Source organism: Alosa alosa, chromosome 13 (assembly GCF_017589495.1).
Source record: "Alosa alosa isolate M-15738 ecotype Scorff River chromosome 13, AALO_Geno_1.1, whole genome shotgun sequence".
In the NCBI taxonomy this organism is placed as follows: Eukaryota; Metazoa; Chordata; class Actinopteri; order Clupeiformes; family Clupeidae; genus Alosa; species Alosa alosa.
The window spans coordinates 14,565,406-14,583,981 of NC_063201.1; the positions used below are offsets into that span (position 1 = coordinate 14,565,406).

General features: G+C 43.1%; 1 protein-coding gene across 1 annotated transcript in view; it reads left to right on the forward strand.

Annotated features, from left to right (window-relative positions):
- The window catches only part of LOC125305544 (plectin-like), a 73,008-nt gene that overhangs the window by 45,649 nt on the left and 8,783 nt on the right, over nucleotides 1-18,576 (forward strand). The window contains 21 exon segments of the mRNA XM_048260333.1: nucleotides 199-292; nucleotides 832-986; nucleotides 1,244-1,568; nucleotides 1,878-1,955; nucleotides 2,059-2,220; nucleotides 2,473-2,577; nucleotides 2,840-2,935; nucleotides 3,026-3,151; nucleotides 3,277-3,429; nucleotides 3,673-3,827; nucleotides 4,114-4,240; nucleotides 4,760-4,943; nucleotides 6,331-6,488; nucleotides 7,644-7,819; nucleotides 8,166-8,304; nucleotides 8,829-9,185; nucleotides 9,532-9,556; nucleotides 9,559-9,614; nucleotides 9,750-9,854; nucleotides 10,079-10,177; nucleotides 11,931-15,284. Of these exon segments, the coding sequence (XP_048116290.1) occupies nucleotides 199-292; nucleotides 832-986; nucleotides 1,244-1,568; nucleotides 1,878-1,955; nucleotides 2,059-2,220; nucleotides 2,473-2,577; nucleotides 2,840-2,935; nucleotides 3,026-3,151; nucleotides 3,277-3,429; nucleotides 3,673-3,827; nucleotides 4,114-4,240; nucleotides 4,760-4,943; nucleotides 6,331-6,488; nucleotides 7,644-7,819; nucleotides 8,166-8,304; nucleotides 8,829-9,185; nucleotides 9,532-9,556; nucleotides 9,559-9,614; nucleotides 9,750-9,854; nucleotides 10,079-10,177; nucleotides 11,931-15,284 (6,229 nt within the window).

Consider the following 18,576-nt stretch of genomic DNA (forward strand, 5'->3'; position numbering starts at 1 on the left):
ATTCAGCCACAATGCATGTGTATTTATAAACAATAATGAGTAGTTCTCAGTCACACAGACTCTTGAGTTTTGATGGTTGTAAGATGATTGTCACAACTACGCCGTGTGTGTGTGTGTGTGTGTGTGTGTGTGCCTGTTCTTTGGTGACCCCTGCTGAAGCCCACATGTCTCCTAACGTGTCCTGTTTTCTCTCCTCAGGCTTGAGAGGCTCCAGAGGATTGTGAGTAAAGTCCAGATGGAGTCCGGCGTGTGTGAGGAGCAGCTCAACCAGCTTGAGAGCCTGCTGCAGTCCGTGAGTCGCCCTGCCCTCTATGATGTCCATTTTATTTTATGTTATTGTTTTTTTCTTGTGGGGGGACCTCAGGACAGTCCGTCCATGCAGCCTCAGTAACACAGCAATCCAGTCAGCTTCCCAGCACCGTTCTGATTAAATCACTCTCCTCCAATTGCACACTGAGAGCACATTCCATTCCGCTGATGAGCCCAGGCAAACAAACTGTGGAGTTTCTAATTAGAAACTTAATAACCACACACACACACACACACACACACACACACACACACACACACACACACACACACACACACACACACACACACACACACACACACACACTCAAACACATCATCATCACCATTAAGGCTGGCTCTCGTACTGTAGCCTCAGCCAAAGGATAGTGATTTCCCAATAGTCAATCATTGAGAGAAGCCTATGGCTGGATTAGCTGGGCTTTGTGGGAAGAGTGGCCTATGACATGTGTTGATTGGAAGTGTGTGTGTGTGTGTGTGTGTGTGTGTGTGTGTGTGTGTGTGTGTGTGTGTCTCCTGCAGGACATCCGTCTCCTGAGCTCAGGCAAATCTGCCCAGCACGCTGCAGAGGTCGAGCGGGACCTGGACAAAGCTGACGGCATGATCCGCCTGCTCTTCAATGACGTGCAGATCCTCAAAGACGGACGCCACATACAGGCAGAACAGATGTACCGCAGGTAAGACCATCAAATTATTGCAAAAGCACTCTTCCAATGAAACTTCAACACTTTGATATGCCTCTCTCAAACACTGATTTGTCTTCTTCTCACAACCTGTACAAATGTTCAAATGTAGCTGGTTTCTTTATTCTCACTTCTATCAAATGCTCAAAAAAGCATTTTTGAAAAAGGCCCTGGCAAGAATCTTCAGCCTGTTGAAAACCCTTTCAGTTGTGCACATGCTTGATCCTACCTACTGCATGTTTCCACCCCAGGGTCTACCGTCTGCACGAGCGTCTGGTCAACCTGCGCAGCGACTACAACCTTCGCCTGAAGTCCGCCCCGCCCATTGCCCAGTCCACCATGGTCCTGACCAGCTCGCAGCAGACGTCCACCAGGATGCGCCCCGAGCTGGACGAGGTCACTCTCCGCTATGCCCAGGACCTGCTGGCCTGGGTGGAGGAGAACCAGAAGCGCATCGACGGGTCCGACTGGGGCGCCGACCTGGCCACCGTGGAGTCCCAGCTGGGCAGCCACCGAGGCCTGCATCAGACCGTCGAGGACTTCCGCGCTAAGATCGAGCGGGCACGATCCGACGAGGTAATACACTGAAAAAGCCGATATCCATTATATAAATACAGTAGATCCTTGTTTTATCTGATCATAAATCCTTGTGTTATCTGATGAAATTGTGTATTTTAAGAGGAAGTTCACTTAGCTGTGGGGTGCCCCAAGGTGCCACAAAAGCTTGATATAAAAAAACACATCACAAGATTATTACAGGCATCTGGAGATGATTTGAGTTTTTAATGGCTGCCGGCAATGACTGCTTGCTTGAACACGTCTCTTGGTGTGATCTCTCTGATTGCCTCTCGTTGACTCATCCCTCTCTCACCTTCTGTCTTTCAGAGCCAGCTGTCCCCGATTAGCAAGGGCACATACAAGGAATACCTGGGCAAGCTGAATCTTCAGTATGCCAAGCTTTTGGTAGGTGCTTCTTTCAACAGAAATGACTCTCCGCTTTTGAGCAGTTCTCTAAATTGTTCTCTCTTTACTGCATAAATCGAACTGCATGTCTTTATCCTCGCAGAACTCATCAAAGTCCCGTCTCCGCAACCTGGATTCACTCCACGCCTTCGTCAGCGCTGCCACCAAGGAGCTTATGTGGCTCAACGAGAAAGAAGAGGAAGAGGTCAACTTCGACTGGAGTGACCGCAACACCAACATGGTGGCCAAAAAAGAGAACTACTCAGTAAGTTTAAAAATAACTATTTGTCCTGTAGCACCAATTATTTTCTGTGTTGAAGGAGACTGCATTACCTTTGACACTGCACAGCATGTTGACACAGCACAGCACAGCACAGCAGTACCTTGAAGATACTGAAACCTGTTTTTGAGGTTACTTTGAACATGAGGTTGTCAATACCAGCTAAGCTAGAGAGATGCTTCGAAGGTGACCTGAGCCTCTGTTAGGTCTCTATAGTAATGCCTCCGTGTACCACAGGGTCTGATGCGGGAGCTTGAGGGCAGAGAGAAGAAGGTCAACACCATCCAGGCCACTGGCGACAAACTCATCAAAGAGGGTCATCCTGGCAAGAAGACCGTGGAGGTAAGCGAGGACATGCCCCACATGCAGCAGAGGGCACACACAGGAAGACGCCAAAATCCCAGCATCAATAGACCCTTTCAAGAGAGTTCCATTATCAGCATCATAGTTGGCCCCACAAGACTTCCTTTTTAACATTCCATATGTTATATTAATGCAGAGGAAGTAGATTGGGGCCCAAATAGAATGTTCAAGCATTGTTTTTGTTTTTATTGATGAAAGGGTCTATAGACAGTCGGATTGACCATCTCTATTGCTTCCACAGGCTTTCACAGCTGCCTTGCAGACTCAGTGGAGTTGGATTCTCCAGTTGTGCTGTTGCATCGAAGCTCATCTCAAAGAGAACACGGCCTATTACCAGGTAAGGGGATGAATAGTGATGCCTCTGATGAATATCTCTCTGGACCACACAGTATGGGACATGAAATCAATGTTGTTTCCTGCTACCCAGTTCTTCGCCGATGTTAAGGAGACAGAGGAGAAGTTGAAGAAGAGGCAGGAGACCATGAAGAAAAAGTACACATGTGATCGCTCTACCACAGCCACACGCCTGGAAGACCTTCTGCAAGATGCTGTGGTACGGAGCGTTTATGTCACCTCGCTACTCTCCCTTTGTGTTGAATGGTCTCAAGATGGTTAGGTAGGGCATCACATCTGAGGTCAGTTGTAGTTTTGAATGACTCCGATGGTTCTGCTTTACAGGAGGAGAAGGAACAGGTCAATGAGCTCAAGAACCAGATTGCAAGCCTGAACAAGCGGGCTAAGACGGTCATTCAGCTGAAGCCAAGGAACCCAACCACTCCCATCAAGGGCAAACTGCCCATTCAGGCTGTGTGTGACTTCAAACAGATGGAGGTGAGAACACAGAGTCATACTTAAGAGTTTATTTTCTGGTGAACTTCTGAGTCATAATTTCCAAGCACTTATTTCACATGTAAAAGTTCTCAAATATAGCATTTTACACTAGCATTTTACACTACTATACTTTACAACAAGAGATGATGATGGGTAGCTAAAAATATATTTCTTAATATACTTAATATCTAAAAATATACTTACACGTATCTCCTGATTGGAATTTAACTTGCTCTTCCTTAGATCACTGTGCACAAAGGAGATGAGTGTGCTCTGCTCAACAACTCGCAGCCATACAAGTGGAAGGTGCTGAATCGCTCTGGCGACGAGGCTGTCGTTCCCTCCGTCTGTTTCCTCATCCCACCTGTCAACAAGGACGCTGTTGAGAGTGTGTCCAAGTAAGTGTCAGATGTGAACAGTACGATACCCTATGCAGTACTCTCATCTAAGGGTTGCATAGTATTGTCTGGAGATTGTGGCTCCTAAACCACCTGAAAAAGCCTTAGTTGTTATATTAAAATCTGGATACATGACTGAAACTAAGTGGGAGAATTATCTGTGCTATAGATTCAGACCATCAACCCTTCCTATTTTTTCAAAGCAAAAACGTGTAAAAAAGGTTATGTCTTAGGATAACTACCAGAGTAGACAAACATTTTACACCTGTGTTTTTGTCTTCCTTAGCCTGGACTCCAGCCTCCAGCAGATGACCATCTACTGGCAGAGGCTGCACATCAACATGAAGAGCTACCTGTCATGGCAGTACCTGATGAGGGACATCACGCTCATCCGCTCCTGGAACGTTACCATGGTGAGCTCACTGCCTCTTATATTGGAAAAAATATTTTTTGTACATAATATTTTTAATGTAAATTTTATTGAGCTACTGTATTGTCAAGCTTTTTTTTATTTTATTTTTCTTTTGCTTGTTCGATGTCCTTACTTGAACTTGGTGCATGTTAGGTGTTTAGGTTTGCCCTGTGTGGTACTGTACGTGGCGATCTTAGTTATTTATAGTAAGATCCACGTAAACACATAAGAATGCATTATTGAATTACAGTAAGTGATCCTGAAGGCCTCTTCACAATTGAATTAGCCTAGCAAAATGTGTTGAGTGTTTTCACAGTTGGGAAGAGGGACTGCCCGTGCTTGCTAGCGCTGAACAAGAAACCAAAACATGTGTTAATTAAATGGATCAATGGAGTCGGCTGAAATGGACACCTGTAATTGAATTAAGACATTCTCAGAGTGCTCAGCCTCAGTTTGCAGAGCTGATCCCCTTATCCTGACCTTTATTAACCTAATCCAATCCACCGTTTCCTCTCTCCAGTTCAAGACCATGAAGACAGAGGAGTACAGGCTGACTTTGAGGAACCTGGAGCTGCATTATCAGGACTTCCTGAGGGACAGCCAGGACTCCCAAGCCTTTGGAGCAGATGACCGTATGCAGATCGAGGACAGCTACAAGAAGACCACGCAACACTTCGACAACCTGCTGCGCAATTTAGAAAAAGGTAACGAATTCTGCTGTGACCTGACTTTTTCCCTCTGTGATCTTTCTCTCTCTAACCATTTTTTTTTTTACTGAGAATCCTACAAAGTTTAAAGTGTCCCTTTGTAATTCATTATGGGTGAGTCTCAGAATGGTAAGATCTGTTACAATTTGAAGGAGAATTCAGTCTATGAAATTCATGTTACAGGACCTGTGGTCAAACCGAAGGGTGAGTGTAAAAAGCCAATGTTATCGGGCTGTTCTCAATGCCATTTATAATGAGCAAAGCTTCTTCACCATGAATGAGACAAATTTGTGCCATCGTTATGTTTGTTTTAATCAATCCATCCCATCCATTACATCATGCTAGTCTCACTAACTGGTCATCTGTAGTATGTGTGTGTATGCATGAGTTTTGTCATGTCAATATGTTTTTCCTAGGGCTGTCAATCGATAAAAAAAAAAAATCTAATTAATTACATACTCTGTGATTAATTCATCTAAATTAATCGCATATATATTTTTTGCTGTGAAAGTATTTTAAATATTTAAATTCTAATGAATCATTGAATAATCAGCATTAGTGACATTAAAGTTCAAAAACTATTTTATTATTATTTTCACTGTTCAAATAATTGCCATAATAATCTATGTTATGACCTAATATGCTAAGGAAATAAATTCAGAAGTGCTTCGGGAAGAAGTTTTTTTTTTCACATACAAGGCATTTCATTGCAGAGGACTTTATTTTCAACACTTTATTTTTTATCAACACCATCAGGCTGTTTTTTAAAAGTAAATGTTCCAATCAATGATCCAGGCAGCATGTTTTCTTCTCTCTCCTTCATATTACAGTCTAAATTTTACTGACTAGAACGGCTTGGGGTCAAAGGTCATACGGAATCGATTAATCTGCACTAATTTTTTTAATCAGTTATTTTTTCTCAAATTAATTAATCGAAATGAATCAGTTATTTTGACAGCCCTAGTTTTTCCTTTATGTTTGTTGTTTGTATAGTAGACATAAGTTGATTGAATGTGTTTTGCTTGTCATTACATGTTGGCTGTCCATTTTAGAGTTGTTACATTTGTCAAAACAATGACAATGAAGGAAACACACATCCACTGCAAGTCGCTTATTTGATTTGTGTCTTTAGAAATAGACAGCAATGTTATGCATTATACTGAAGCAGAAGGTTGTACTTGGCAGAGGAAACCCTCTAATTCTAGCAGGCTTTGGTTGAACACTTTTCAAGCTCCTTGGCACTGTTGACATAGATGCATGGTGGTTGCACAGTGCAGGAGTGTCGTAGACCTTGTCTTCCATACCACTCCTCCACATGGTTTCACCGCAGTTTGTATGGTCACGAGTACTGATTTTACTTTTTCTTAACTGTGAATTCACACAGGTGAGCAGGATGAGTCTGTGTCTAAGACCTACATCACTCAGGTCAAAGACCTGCGTCTTCAGATCGAGGCTGTCGAGTCTCGCACCATAGCCAGGATCCGTCAGCCTGTGGATAAGGACCCCCTGAAGGACTGTTCCCGAAAGACTACTGATCAAAAGGTATCCTTGTTGTATATATCCTCTACAGCATGCTGTATCTCCATCATATATTCTCTTAAAGAGTGACATGTTTATGCAGTGTTTAAGCACTAGTAGGGATGAGTTTGATGGAAATTTAGCACCATCTAGTGGTGGCTTCTTGTAATTGAATGGAAGAATTTGACTCATGGTTCCAGATGTAATACTTCCTCACTATGAAACTGATTTAGTTTTTTTTTGTTTTGGGTTTTGTTTTAAAGGGGGAGAGGGGGGCATTTTATCCTCAGATAAGAAGCATGTATTTCAGTTGACATAATTATAAGAAACATCTGTGGTGGGGGGGGAAGGGAAGAGCTGAGCGAATGGCAAGTCACAGGGTGGCACCATAAACAATGAATGATGCCATGTAATGAGTGAGGGTGTTGAGGCCGAGCGCATCATAACATGGCGCGGGAGACGGATACAGAGAAGCTGTTGCGGTCATTTAGCAGTAAGCAGTGGGCAGAGATAACCATGGGATGGGGAGAGAGAGGGAGAGAGAGAGGGAGAAGGAATGTCCGGAGAGATACAGGCAGGAGGATACTGGTTACTGGTGGTGCTGTGTGGCTGGTGGTGGAGGTTGGAGGGGGGTGGGGTGGGTGGTGACTCAGAGGAAGGAGGTGGGAGAGGCGGATCCCAGTGGGCAGAGGCGTGCAGCGGAGGGGGTGGGTCGCCGTATTGGAATGCCATGCTCACCGTTTCCAGTGCTCTCTCCGCTGCTGCCAGGAGAACAGAGAGAGGTTGTTTTTCGGTGCTTCTCTCCCAGTTTAGTGAAGCTAGTCATTATTCTAGCCACTTTCCTCCTGCTGCCACCCTGCATGGATTCAGAGGGAGAGGAGCTCGAGGGGCCCCTCTCTCCTACGCAGTTATGGTGGCCTGTGATCGGGCTCTTGTTTTTGGGGCTCCTCTCTCTGCTTTACCTCTATGATTTACTGGGGCACAACAGGCCGCTGGGAGAGCAGGTACTGATCAAAGACTTGCAATTTAGGGTTCCAGTTAAGAGAACATTAGCTTTCTCTTTCATATCTGCGTCAAGAGAGGAGAGACAGGCCTCCAGTTTCTTCACAGGCTCCTTCTACCCCTCCGGGAGAGTTTGAGAGTTTGCTGAGTGAATTTTTCACATTGTTGTGTCCACAGAAAGATCAAACTCAGCTGGAGGGCATCAAGAAGAATTTGGATGTCGTGGCAGCGAAGGCCGAGGAGGTCTTGGCAGCACCTGAGCAGGCTAGCACTCCCGTTCTGCGCTCCGAGCTGGACATCACCCTGCAGAAAATGGACCAAGTGTACAGCCTGTCCTCCATCTACCTGGAGAAGTAAGTGTAAATCTGCACAGTGTCTCTGCTGCTGCCACTGCTTTATTTTTAACGACAAAACAACAAGACTAAACATGACACTCTTACCACATTCTACCATATTAAATTCAACAAAATAACAGCACATTACATTTATACAGCGCTTTATCAAGGCACTTAGAGCACTTTACAGTGAAGCAGTTGGAATATCGACTCACATTCACAACCACATTCACATAAGTTCTTTTTCACTATATGTCAGTGAAATGGATAACTGACCTCTAAATATTTGTAGTCATGATAGGATAAGAGAAAAAAAACAGAGTTCATACTTCTCTGTGTCCTTCTTCCTCCTTTTCTTCTCTAGACTGAAGACAGTAGATGTTGTGATTCGCAACACGCAAGGGGCAGAGGACGTTCTGAAGAAGTATGAGACCCGCCTCCGTGAAGTTCACAAGGTGCCGACAGACGTCAAAGAGGTGGAGACCTACCGTACTGAACTCAAGGTAAATATCCAGTGAAGACAGTAATCAGGCTGGCATGTCTGGCATCTGTGTGTGCAGTATAGTTTACCTAATGTTCAGTAATTATTACCAGCCTTTCTCTTTGGAAGGGAAGCTTCAGGCACTGTAGCTGACATAGTTGTTTTAGTAAATTTATGGTGGTTCATTGAATTAAGACCAGATCCTCTCATATAAATAATGGCATGCGTGTGGAAATAATTACCTGACTCCAAATTACAAATGGACATGAGGTTGTTTCGACCCATGACGAAGGAAAGATGAAGGTTTTTGAAATGAGCACTTTGCATTCTTATGTAAACTAGCGAAGAATAGAACAGGATTGGGGAAGCTGTTGTACCGCCCGGGGACCCGGGTTCGATTCCGACCTGCTTCTATTTCCAAATCCCTCCCCATCCCTTTCTCCTACTCGCCTCCTACGTTATAATCCGTAAAAAACAATTTGAAGCCGCTCACCATTCTAAAAATCCTAGAAAAATTCTAAAAATCCAAATTCTTGTCTCCTGTAGATAATGCGCAAGGACGCAGAGGCCGAGCAGCCTGTCTTTGACGGCCTGGAAGGCGGGCTGGGGAAGGCTGCGTCGGTCAGCGACCGCATGTCTCGCGTGCACAGCGAGCGCGACGCGGAGCTCGACCACTACCGCCAGCTCCACACCAGCCTCCAAGACCGCTGGCAGGGCATGTTCGGCCAGATCGACCTGCGCCTGCGTGAGCTGGAGCAGCTAGGTAGGCAAGTCGGCTACTACCGCGACAGCTACGACTGGCTCATCAAGTGGATCGGCGACGCCAAGCAGAGGCAGGAGAAGATCCAGGCCGTGCCCATCACTGACAGCAAGACGCTCAAGGAGCAGCTGGCCCAGGAGAAGGTACTATGTGTAGAGTTGTCTTGGAAGCTGGCAGATTAATTCATTAGTTAAATTGTCAGTTTCCTGTTAAGCATGAATAAAGAATACACAATACTTCAACATACAAGTGGAGGATGTATAAATACTTCATTCATCCTGAGGGAAATTTAGGATGTCATATTGTGTACAATCATATACAGTAGTAGATTATATAATGGTACAATACACAATGCATGGGACATCTCTGTCTGTACATCATTGTTTGTTCTTCCATGAGTTGTTCTGTTTGAATAGCACTGCACTAATTTACTATGATTCATTGTCAATATTTGTCAATGTACTAAATCAGAATTTATGTTATTTTCAGAAACTCCTGGAGGAGATTGAGAAGAACAAAGAAAAGTTGATGAGTGTCAGAAATATGCTAAGGCATACATCGACACCATCAAGGTAAACATGACATACAAACAACAATACAACAATACAACAATGGCATATTGGTTTGTGGTAGTATTTTGATGTTAATTCATTTATTTATTTAACTCCTGGATGAGAGATGACTGAAAGCTTTTCTTATCTCCTCAGGACTATGAACTCCAGCTGATTGCCTACAAAGCACAGGTGGAACCACTGACATCTCCCCTTAAGAAAACCAAAATGGACTCTGCTTCGGACAATATCATTCAGGAGGTGAGTCTGCACCTTTAAGATGTGTTTACTTAGGACAGTACAATACTGATAATGCTCTGGTTTGCTCATAGCTAACAAATATCAGAGTCAAATATGCTACACTGATTTTATATACTGTACATTATGTAGAATATTCTAAATTATCTATTTTATTAACTATGGTAAAAGGTATGGTAAAAGTATGCCTATTCTATGTATCTAATCTGGTTTATTTTTGTCCTTAGTATGTGACTCTTAGAACTCGCTACAGTGAGCTCATGACGCTCACTAGTCAATACATCAAGTTCATCACGGACACGCAGCGCCGCCTAGAGGAGGAGGAGGTGCGTGACAACCCACAGGGCATTGTGGAGCATTCCCAAAAAACTAACACTAACATTAACCATAACCCCGTCCAACCAAAACCAATCAACCAATCACAAACAATGACACACACACAGTCCCATCTAATTAATGTATGGGTGACTAGACATTCATTTCCACGCTGCTGTTTTACAGATAGAGAGTCACTGGAGTTTCTAGTTCTACACCCAGGTGTCAAAAACAACTCTCTTCAGAAAGGGTTTTAAGTGAATAAGATTTAACATAATCTAACATAATATTTACACACAAATCATTTGACTACTTTATCCTGCTTCCATCAAGGCTCAATGAAAATATAGGGTGCACTGTTATCTATGGATCTAGAGTTGTTGTTTGTTACATTACTATGTATTTGGCTGAGCACAACCTCTAGTGTAGAAAATCATCCTAACCAAATGAGCTATTTCCAAGCTACATATTTCTACTGTAACAGTACAGGTTTGGAAATATCATACTGTGGATGCCCTTGTTGAATGTCATGTATATATTCTAGTTTGGAAAAGTCACTTCTCAGTTTCCATTTTGCACACTACCTTGGTGTGTCACTTTATACTCTGGTCGCCATGTTTCACTCTTCACTTCACTCTACCAGATTAACACAAATTTGTTTCTCCCTTTCTTTTCTAACCTTAATGTTTTGTTTGTTTCTTTGCCTCTCTTAACTGCTTGCCAGTGCTTTGTCATGATGATTGCTTGTCTTGTTTGGGCGCTAAAGAGGTAAATTTTTATAGTGCTTCAGGTATTCACACCCATATCTTCAGACTAATTTCTCTCTATTGTCTCTTCTACTATCAGTTATATTCTCTCATCAGAATGTCCACAGACATCATTCTCCTTTAACATTACTATAATGATACTATAGTGCAAATGATCAATATAGATATATCTGCTTTATAAATAACTTGTATCAAAGCAGCTCTTCTCAATGTTACTGTGCTTTCCTTTGCTGCATCTTTCTTGTTACACAAAGCATGGCTTGGCTATTAGACTTGCAGGGCGAACCATTTCCTACAACCCTTTTGGAATACAGTTTCCTTACAATGCCTCGCCTGCAGCCTTTTCCAAACTTTCCTAAGGCCTTTCCTTCCTTGCGCACTCTTTTTACCTATAATCACATTTTTCACAGCTGTTACTGTCATTTGTGGCTGACCAGACTTAATTAAATTTATGTTGGTGTATTCACCAACACATGTGTGTGCATAAACTTAACTCCAGTCATTTCAAGTAACAATATTTGGATTTCAGATCATTCCATGCATCAGAACATTGTAGAAGGTTGTGGTAATGCTTAGTGTGCGGTTGCCCCGCTTGTTTTGAAAAATGCAGATACGGCTTGCAAGGGAATTCTACTAAAGGAAATGGCTTCAGGCGCATGAGTTGTTGTTCAGACTGTGAAGTGAAGTGTTGTGAAGTGATGTCTCTCGTCTCCATACATTAATTACATCGGACAACACAACTACATCCAATAGTGTCATACATATTAACTTTGCACCTGCATCCTGTCTTGATAACTCTAATATCATTGTCATGAATTTGCATCTGTCTTGTGTTAATCAAAGCTAATTACTTTTATCTTTACCTTAATCATAACCTTACTTTTGCTTTTACCTTAATCGTAACCTTAACTGTAATCATAACCATAACCTTAACACGTAACACTTCATGTTAATTTCTTAATTGATTTTTCTGTACTATTTACTTCCACTAATACAGAAAGCTGCTGAGAAACTTAAAGAGGAAGACAGGAAAAAAATGGCCGAAATGCAGGCCGAGTTAGACAAGCAAAAGCAGCTAGCAGCAGCTCACGCAAAGGCCATTGCCAAAGCGGAAAAAGAGGCCCAAGAGCTGAAGCTCATGATGCAGGAGGAGGTTAGCAAGAGAGAGGTAGTAACCCTGGATGCAGAGAAGCAGAAACACAACATTCAGCAAGAGCTGCATGAGCTCAAGAACCTCTCAGAGCAACAAATCAAATCCAAGAGCCAACAGGTCGAGGATGCCCTTCAGAGCCGGTCCAAGATCGAAGAGGAAATCCGTATCATCAGGATCCAACTCGAGACAACTGTGAAGCAGAAGAGCACTGCCGAAACTGAACTGCAGCAGCTTAGGGACAAGGCGGCTGAGGCCGAAAAGCTGAGGAAAGCTGCTCAGGATGAGGCTGAGAAGCTGCGAAAACAGGTCAATGACGAGACACTGAAGAAGCGCAAGGCCGAAGAGGAGCTCAAGTTGAAAGCAGAAGCAGAGAAGGAGGCTGCCAAACAGAAACAGAGGGCTTTGGAGGACCTTAACCAACTCAAAAATCAGGCAGAGGAGGCAGAAAGGCGCATGAAGCAAGCTGAGGTTGAGAAGGAACGGCAGATAAAGTTGGCCCATGATGCAGCACAGAAGAGCGCAGCTGCTGAGCTCCAGAGCAAGCGCATGTCCTATGTGGAAAAGACCTCAAAGCTGGAAGAATCTCTCAAGCAAGAGCATGGCACTGTGATCCAACTCCAAGAAGAGGCGGAACGTCTCAAGAGGCAGCAAGAGGAAGCTGATGCAGCCAGATCAGATGCTGAGAAGGAGCTGGAGAAATGGAGACAGAAGGCAAATGAGGCCCTACGTCTCAGACTTCAAGCAGAAGAGGAAGCACACAAGAAGACTGTAGCCCAGGAGGAGGCTGAAAAACAGAAGTCCGATGCTGAACGAGAGGCTAAGAAGAGGGCTAAGGCAGAGGAGTCTGCTTTGAAACAGAAGGACATGGCTGAACAGGAGCTTGAGAGGCAGAGGAAGCTGGCAGAGGCCACTGCACAGCAAAAGTTCACAGCAGAGCAAGAGCTTATCCGCTTGAGGGCTGACTTCGACCACGCAGAACAACAGAGGTCTCTACTGGACGATGAACTCTACCGTCTCAAAAATGAGGTCAGTGCAGCAGAGCAGCAAAGAAAACACCTTGAAGATGAACTTGCCAAGGTGAAGAGCGAAATGGACATCCTTCTGAAACTTAAAGCTAAGGCTGAGAAAGAGGGTATGTCCAACACAGAAAAGAGTAAACAGCTCCTTGAGGCAGAGGCTGCAAAAATGCGAGACCTTGCCGAGGAAGCATCCAAGCTCCGTGCCATCTCTGAGGAGGCAAAGAGGCAGAGGCAGATTGCTGAGGAGGAAGCAGCCCAGCAAAGAGCCGAAGCTGAGAGAATCCTTAAAGAGAAACTTACTGCAATCAATGAAGCAACTCGCCTCAAAACTGAAGCTGAGATTGCCCTCAAAGAGAAGGAAGCAGAGAATGAACGTCTCAGACGGAAAGCTGAAGATGAAGCCTACCAGAGGAAAGCCCTCGAAGATCAGGCCAGCCAGCACAAACAAGACATTGAAGAAAAGATAGTATTACTAAAGAAATCCTCTGAAGCTGAGCTGGAGAGACAGAAATCCATTGTTGATGATACTCTGAAACAAAGACGAATTGTGGAGGAGGAGATTCGCATCCTTAAGCTTAACTTTGAGAAAGCCTCATCTGGAAAGCTTGATTTGGAGCTGGAACTCAACAAACTCAAAAACATTGCCGAGGAAACTCAACAAACCAAAGTCCAAGCTGAGAAGGAGGCTGAGAAGCTGAGGAAGCTTGCTTTAGAGGAGGAAAATAGAAGGAGAGAGGCGGAAGAAAAAGTCAAGAAAATAGCTGCTGCAGAACAAGAGGCTGCTCGTCAGCGCCAGACAGCCCAGGAAGAAGTTGAACGGCTCAAAAAGAAAGCAGCTGAGGCCAATAAGCAAAAAGAGGAGGCCGACAAGGAGGCAGAAAGGCAGAGCCTTGCAGCAAAAGAAGCAGCACAGAAATGCAATGCAGCAGAACAGCAAGTGCAAAGCATTCTCTCGCAGCAAAAGGAGGACAGCCTTGTTCAGAAGAAGCTGAAAGAAGAATTTGAGAAGGCTAAAAAGCTAGCTAAAGAAGCAGAAAATGCCAAAGAGAAAGCTGAGAGAGAGGCTGCTCTCCTTCGTCAACAAGCTGAGGAGGCGGAACGCCAGAAGCAAGCAGCAGAGGTCGAAGCTTCCAACCAAGCCAAAGCTCAAGAAGATGCTGAGAGACTGAGAAAAGAGGCAGAGTTGGAGGCTGCTAAGAGAGCCCAAGCAGAGGCAGCCGCTCTCAAACAGAAGCAACAGGCTGACGCTGAAATGGCCAAACACAAGAAACTGGCAGAGAAAACCCTGAGACAAAAATCTCAAGTTGAGCAAGAACTGACGAAGGTCAAACTGCAGCTTGATGAGACAGATAAGCAGAAGACTCTTCTGGATGATGAGCTCCAACGCCTTAAGGATGAGGTCGGTGATGCTGTCAAGCAGAAGGCTCAAGTAGAAGAAGAGCTGTTCAAGGTCAAAATTCAGATGGAGGAACTGATGAAATTGAAGCAGAGAATTGAGGAGGAGAACCAACGTCTCATCAAAAAAGACAAAGACAACACACAGAAGTTCCTTGCTGAAGAGGCTGAGAACATGAAGAAGCTGGCTGAGGAAGCTGCGAGGCTTAGTGTTGAGGCTCAGGAGGCTGCTCGCATGAGACAGATAGCAGAAGATGATCTTGTTCATCAACGAACCCTTGCAGAAAAGGTCCTCAAGGAAAAAATGCAAGCTATCCAGGAGGCATCTAAACTCAAAGCTGAGGCAGAAATGCTGCAGAAACAGAAAGATCTAGCTCAAGAGCAGGCTCAGAAGCTGCTAGCAGACAAGCAGCTGATGCAGCAACGTCTGGATGAGGAGATGGAAGGCTTTCAGAAATCCTTGGAGGCTGAGCGCAAGAGACAGTTGCAGATATCAGCTGAGGCAGAGAAACTCAAACTGCAGGTATCTGAGCTCAGTGATGCTCAGGCCAAAGCAGAGGCAGAGGCCAAAAAGTTCAAGAAACAGGCAGATGAGATCAGTGCCCGTCTGCACGAGACAGAAATCGCAACCCAAGAGAAGATGACTGTTGTGCAGAAGCTTGAAGTGCAGAGATTGAGCAGTAGCAAAGAGGCTGATGAGCTACGCAAAGCCATCGCTGATCTTGAGAAAGAGAAGGCTAAACTGAAAAAGGATGCAGAGGACTTACAAATTAAGTCCAAAGAGGTATTGTGTTCAAAGATGGCATATAAGTGCAGCTTATGTCATTGTTAACCCCTCCCTTTCACTAACAATACCTCAGTTTGAAAATACTTCCTTTAACAAAATACTCTTCCCTTTTCTTACACTAAGTATAATTTATATGCTTTGAATTATGATTCCAAATCAGTCTTTGAATGAAATCTTCAAATTTCAGTTATATCTTATGCTGTAGTATGCTGTCTGAATACATGGAATGTCTGCATAGCATGTCTTAACATACCATATAGCCTTTTTTTAATTTCACAATCAGGGGTAAGTGCTTGAAATTACCCACATATGGTATATGTCTTTGCACCTCGAAATATGTGATTGTGTTGGATAATTGGATGTGTATTGAAACAACAGAGACAATTGAAAAAGTGCAGTTTAACATTAACAAAACTTTATTGTGGACAGAAAACTGAACCCTATGAGGACTTTATGTAATATTATATAATTGTAATGTTGAAAAAATGCACAGAATTATCATAATTTAATGGAAATGGCAGGTATTTAGAAAATGTAGAAAGATCAACTGATTCAATTCAACCAGAAAATGTCTAATAAGGGGAGAACTTCCACTCTCTGAAAACTTCCGGTTTCTGAACTGGTTGCAGTTCCTTCTGTGGTTCCACATGAGGGCGCTCGTCCATGAGTGCAGAATGAATGGAGGTCTATGAAGCTGTACCCCTCAAAATCCACTTTTCTCGGGATATAATTTTTTGTCAAGTAATTTGAATTGTATTCGAAAGGGGAGGCAAAGAAAATATACTTAGTTGAGTATTATATTTTCTAAGGTCACTTATTTTTTCTAAAAAGCCTTTCAAACGTGTCAATGACGTCATTCATTAGCACAATGCTAGCGTGTTATGGGCAACAACGACCCAACCTGTAACAAATCAAAAGGACATAAGTACTCATTCATTCAACTTTTGACCTATAACCCATGTTGAAGTTGTACAAACTACAATCAAATCTGAGATTTCTCAATGACAATCAGGTGAAAAAGACAAATTTAACCGTCTAGCTCCTTTGACTTCTATTCATTTTGCACTCATGGCGATCGCCCCCAGTGAAACTCTGGTGGAACTACAACCAAAATTCGGCACAATGGGACTTAATACAGAGTGGCCAGGCTCTCCGTAGACAGGCTCTGACTCAACTAATCTAATTGAAATTATTCAGCAGACAAAATACCTTAGATATGCATCAAACTTATTGAGGTTGATAACGAATGTTGTCTAGAAATAAAATGTACAATTTTAACTTGTGCTGACAAACGATTAAAAAAGACCAATAAATCACACAATTTTACTGTGATTAAATGAATTCCTTCCTTATAATGAAGCTTTTAATAATGGATATTTAAATGTAAAATCAAAGAATTAATGTAGAAAAAACAATAAATGAAATACTATTGTTCAGTTTTAACTTTGATTGATGGGGACGATTCTAAGGACCCAGCACTGACAAGGGGCCCCCAGAGAACACTACAAATTATTATCATCAAGTAAGCTAAATAGTGTAGTTCAAATGATAATTTTGTTTTTGTGTAAGTTATAAAGAAAATCTGTTATAAACTTAACAAATCCATGAGATCCAATCCATTTAAAGAGAACATTTTGACACACTTTTAAAATACTATTCTATGTGTTGAACATCTGCGATATTGTCAGTGAGTGTTAGGCAAGTAGAATAAGTTAACAAAAAAAGTTCAACATAGCATTAACTGCAGTGTTACACATTAACTGTAATGTTTTTTTTCTCTTGATGTTTACCAACCTACACATCAAAATAGGCTAATTTACTGGCATACAGTATGTGTAATGTATGTCTTCCTTGAACACCATGGTTCGAATTACCGGGGGTATTCAACATTGCATGTAATTAAATGCAGTATTACCACCACATACCAACAATTCAGGATACAATCTAATAAAATACGATTTTCAAACCCTCACCCCCATTAGGCTGTAGGCTACCATTTCTCTGGTACGTTCAGACTGTGTTGTTTGCTATGATATAATACTGACGAATTAAAACAAATGCACAGTGTAGGCTGCAAAAGCCTGATACGAATGGGTTAACAAGCGGTGGCCAACTGGCCATACATTTGTCTAAATTTTCACTGCCTTTGTAACATAGCCAACCTTAGAAAAACATTGAGTAGCAAGATCGCTATGGTTTAACCGTAGGTCTCCCTTCCACTCAGCGGCCACGGCCCACGACCATCGCTGCTGCTTAGCTTAAAAACCAGGCCTACAATCACACGCCATAGGAGGAGTTCCATAGATATACTGGGGGAGAGGTTTAATGAGGCGATTTATCATTTTGTGCAATTTCATTCTTAATGTCTTAACAAGAGGGAATTTACACTAATATTCAGGGCATTTCGCATGTACAGTAGATTAGTGGTTCTCAACCTTTTTTTCGCAAATGCCCATACACCCTTAATTGCAACGTTACCTGCAGTTTGTTTAAAACGCTACGTGAACATATAATAATCAATTGGACGTGAAATGTCTTTCCTCGTTGCCATTATTAGAGATCAGCCTTTCTTAAAAGCATATTGCTGTACAAATGTTTTGTGATATAACACCAGGCGCACAATGCACTAGGCTACATGATATGAAATGCCTAGGCTAAACAACGTGAAGATATTTTTTTTCCAACCGTGAACAAGTAATTTTTTTATTTGCTTCATGTTTGGCAGGCTTATAGCCTGGCTAGCGCCACCACTTCTCAATGAAACGTGGTCTGGGAACCAAACGTTCATTTTCTCGTATTTGAAAAAAATGCCCAGATCCGTTTATTGGGTGCCACGGATGTCTATCAAATGCGCCTGTGCATAGCTCATCATCGCCTTGCTTTCCCCTGTTCTGTGATTGGTTCCCTATCTCAGGCGAAAATTTGCTCCATGGTCTCCAGGCTGCCTTAGCAGCGTGAATCAAATCGCGCGCAAGGCAGCATGGGAACACCCAGGCTAGCAGGCTTAGGCTATCCAAGAAAAACGAATCAAATGAACCAAAGGCTGGTCTTGCATTAGGCTAGGTGAACTTGGCTATTAAACGGGAGACTTTCTGTGGCCCATCTGTAAACAATTCTGGGTCTTAAATTTAGGTTGTATGTTTGCCATTTCCGTGCTATTGCTCTGTATGCATTTCCATGTTTGCACTGCACGGCTATACCAAAAAATATTTGACTGTGGCGCACGGGGCGCACCTTGAAACAGTGTTTACCCAAATCCAACCCTTCCCATAACGTGTAAGGTAAATTG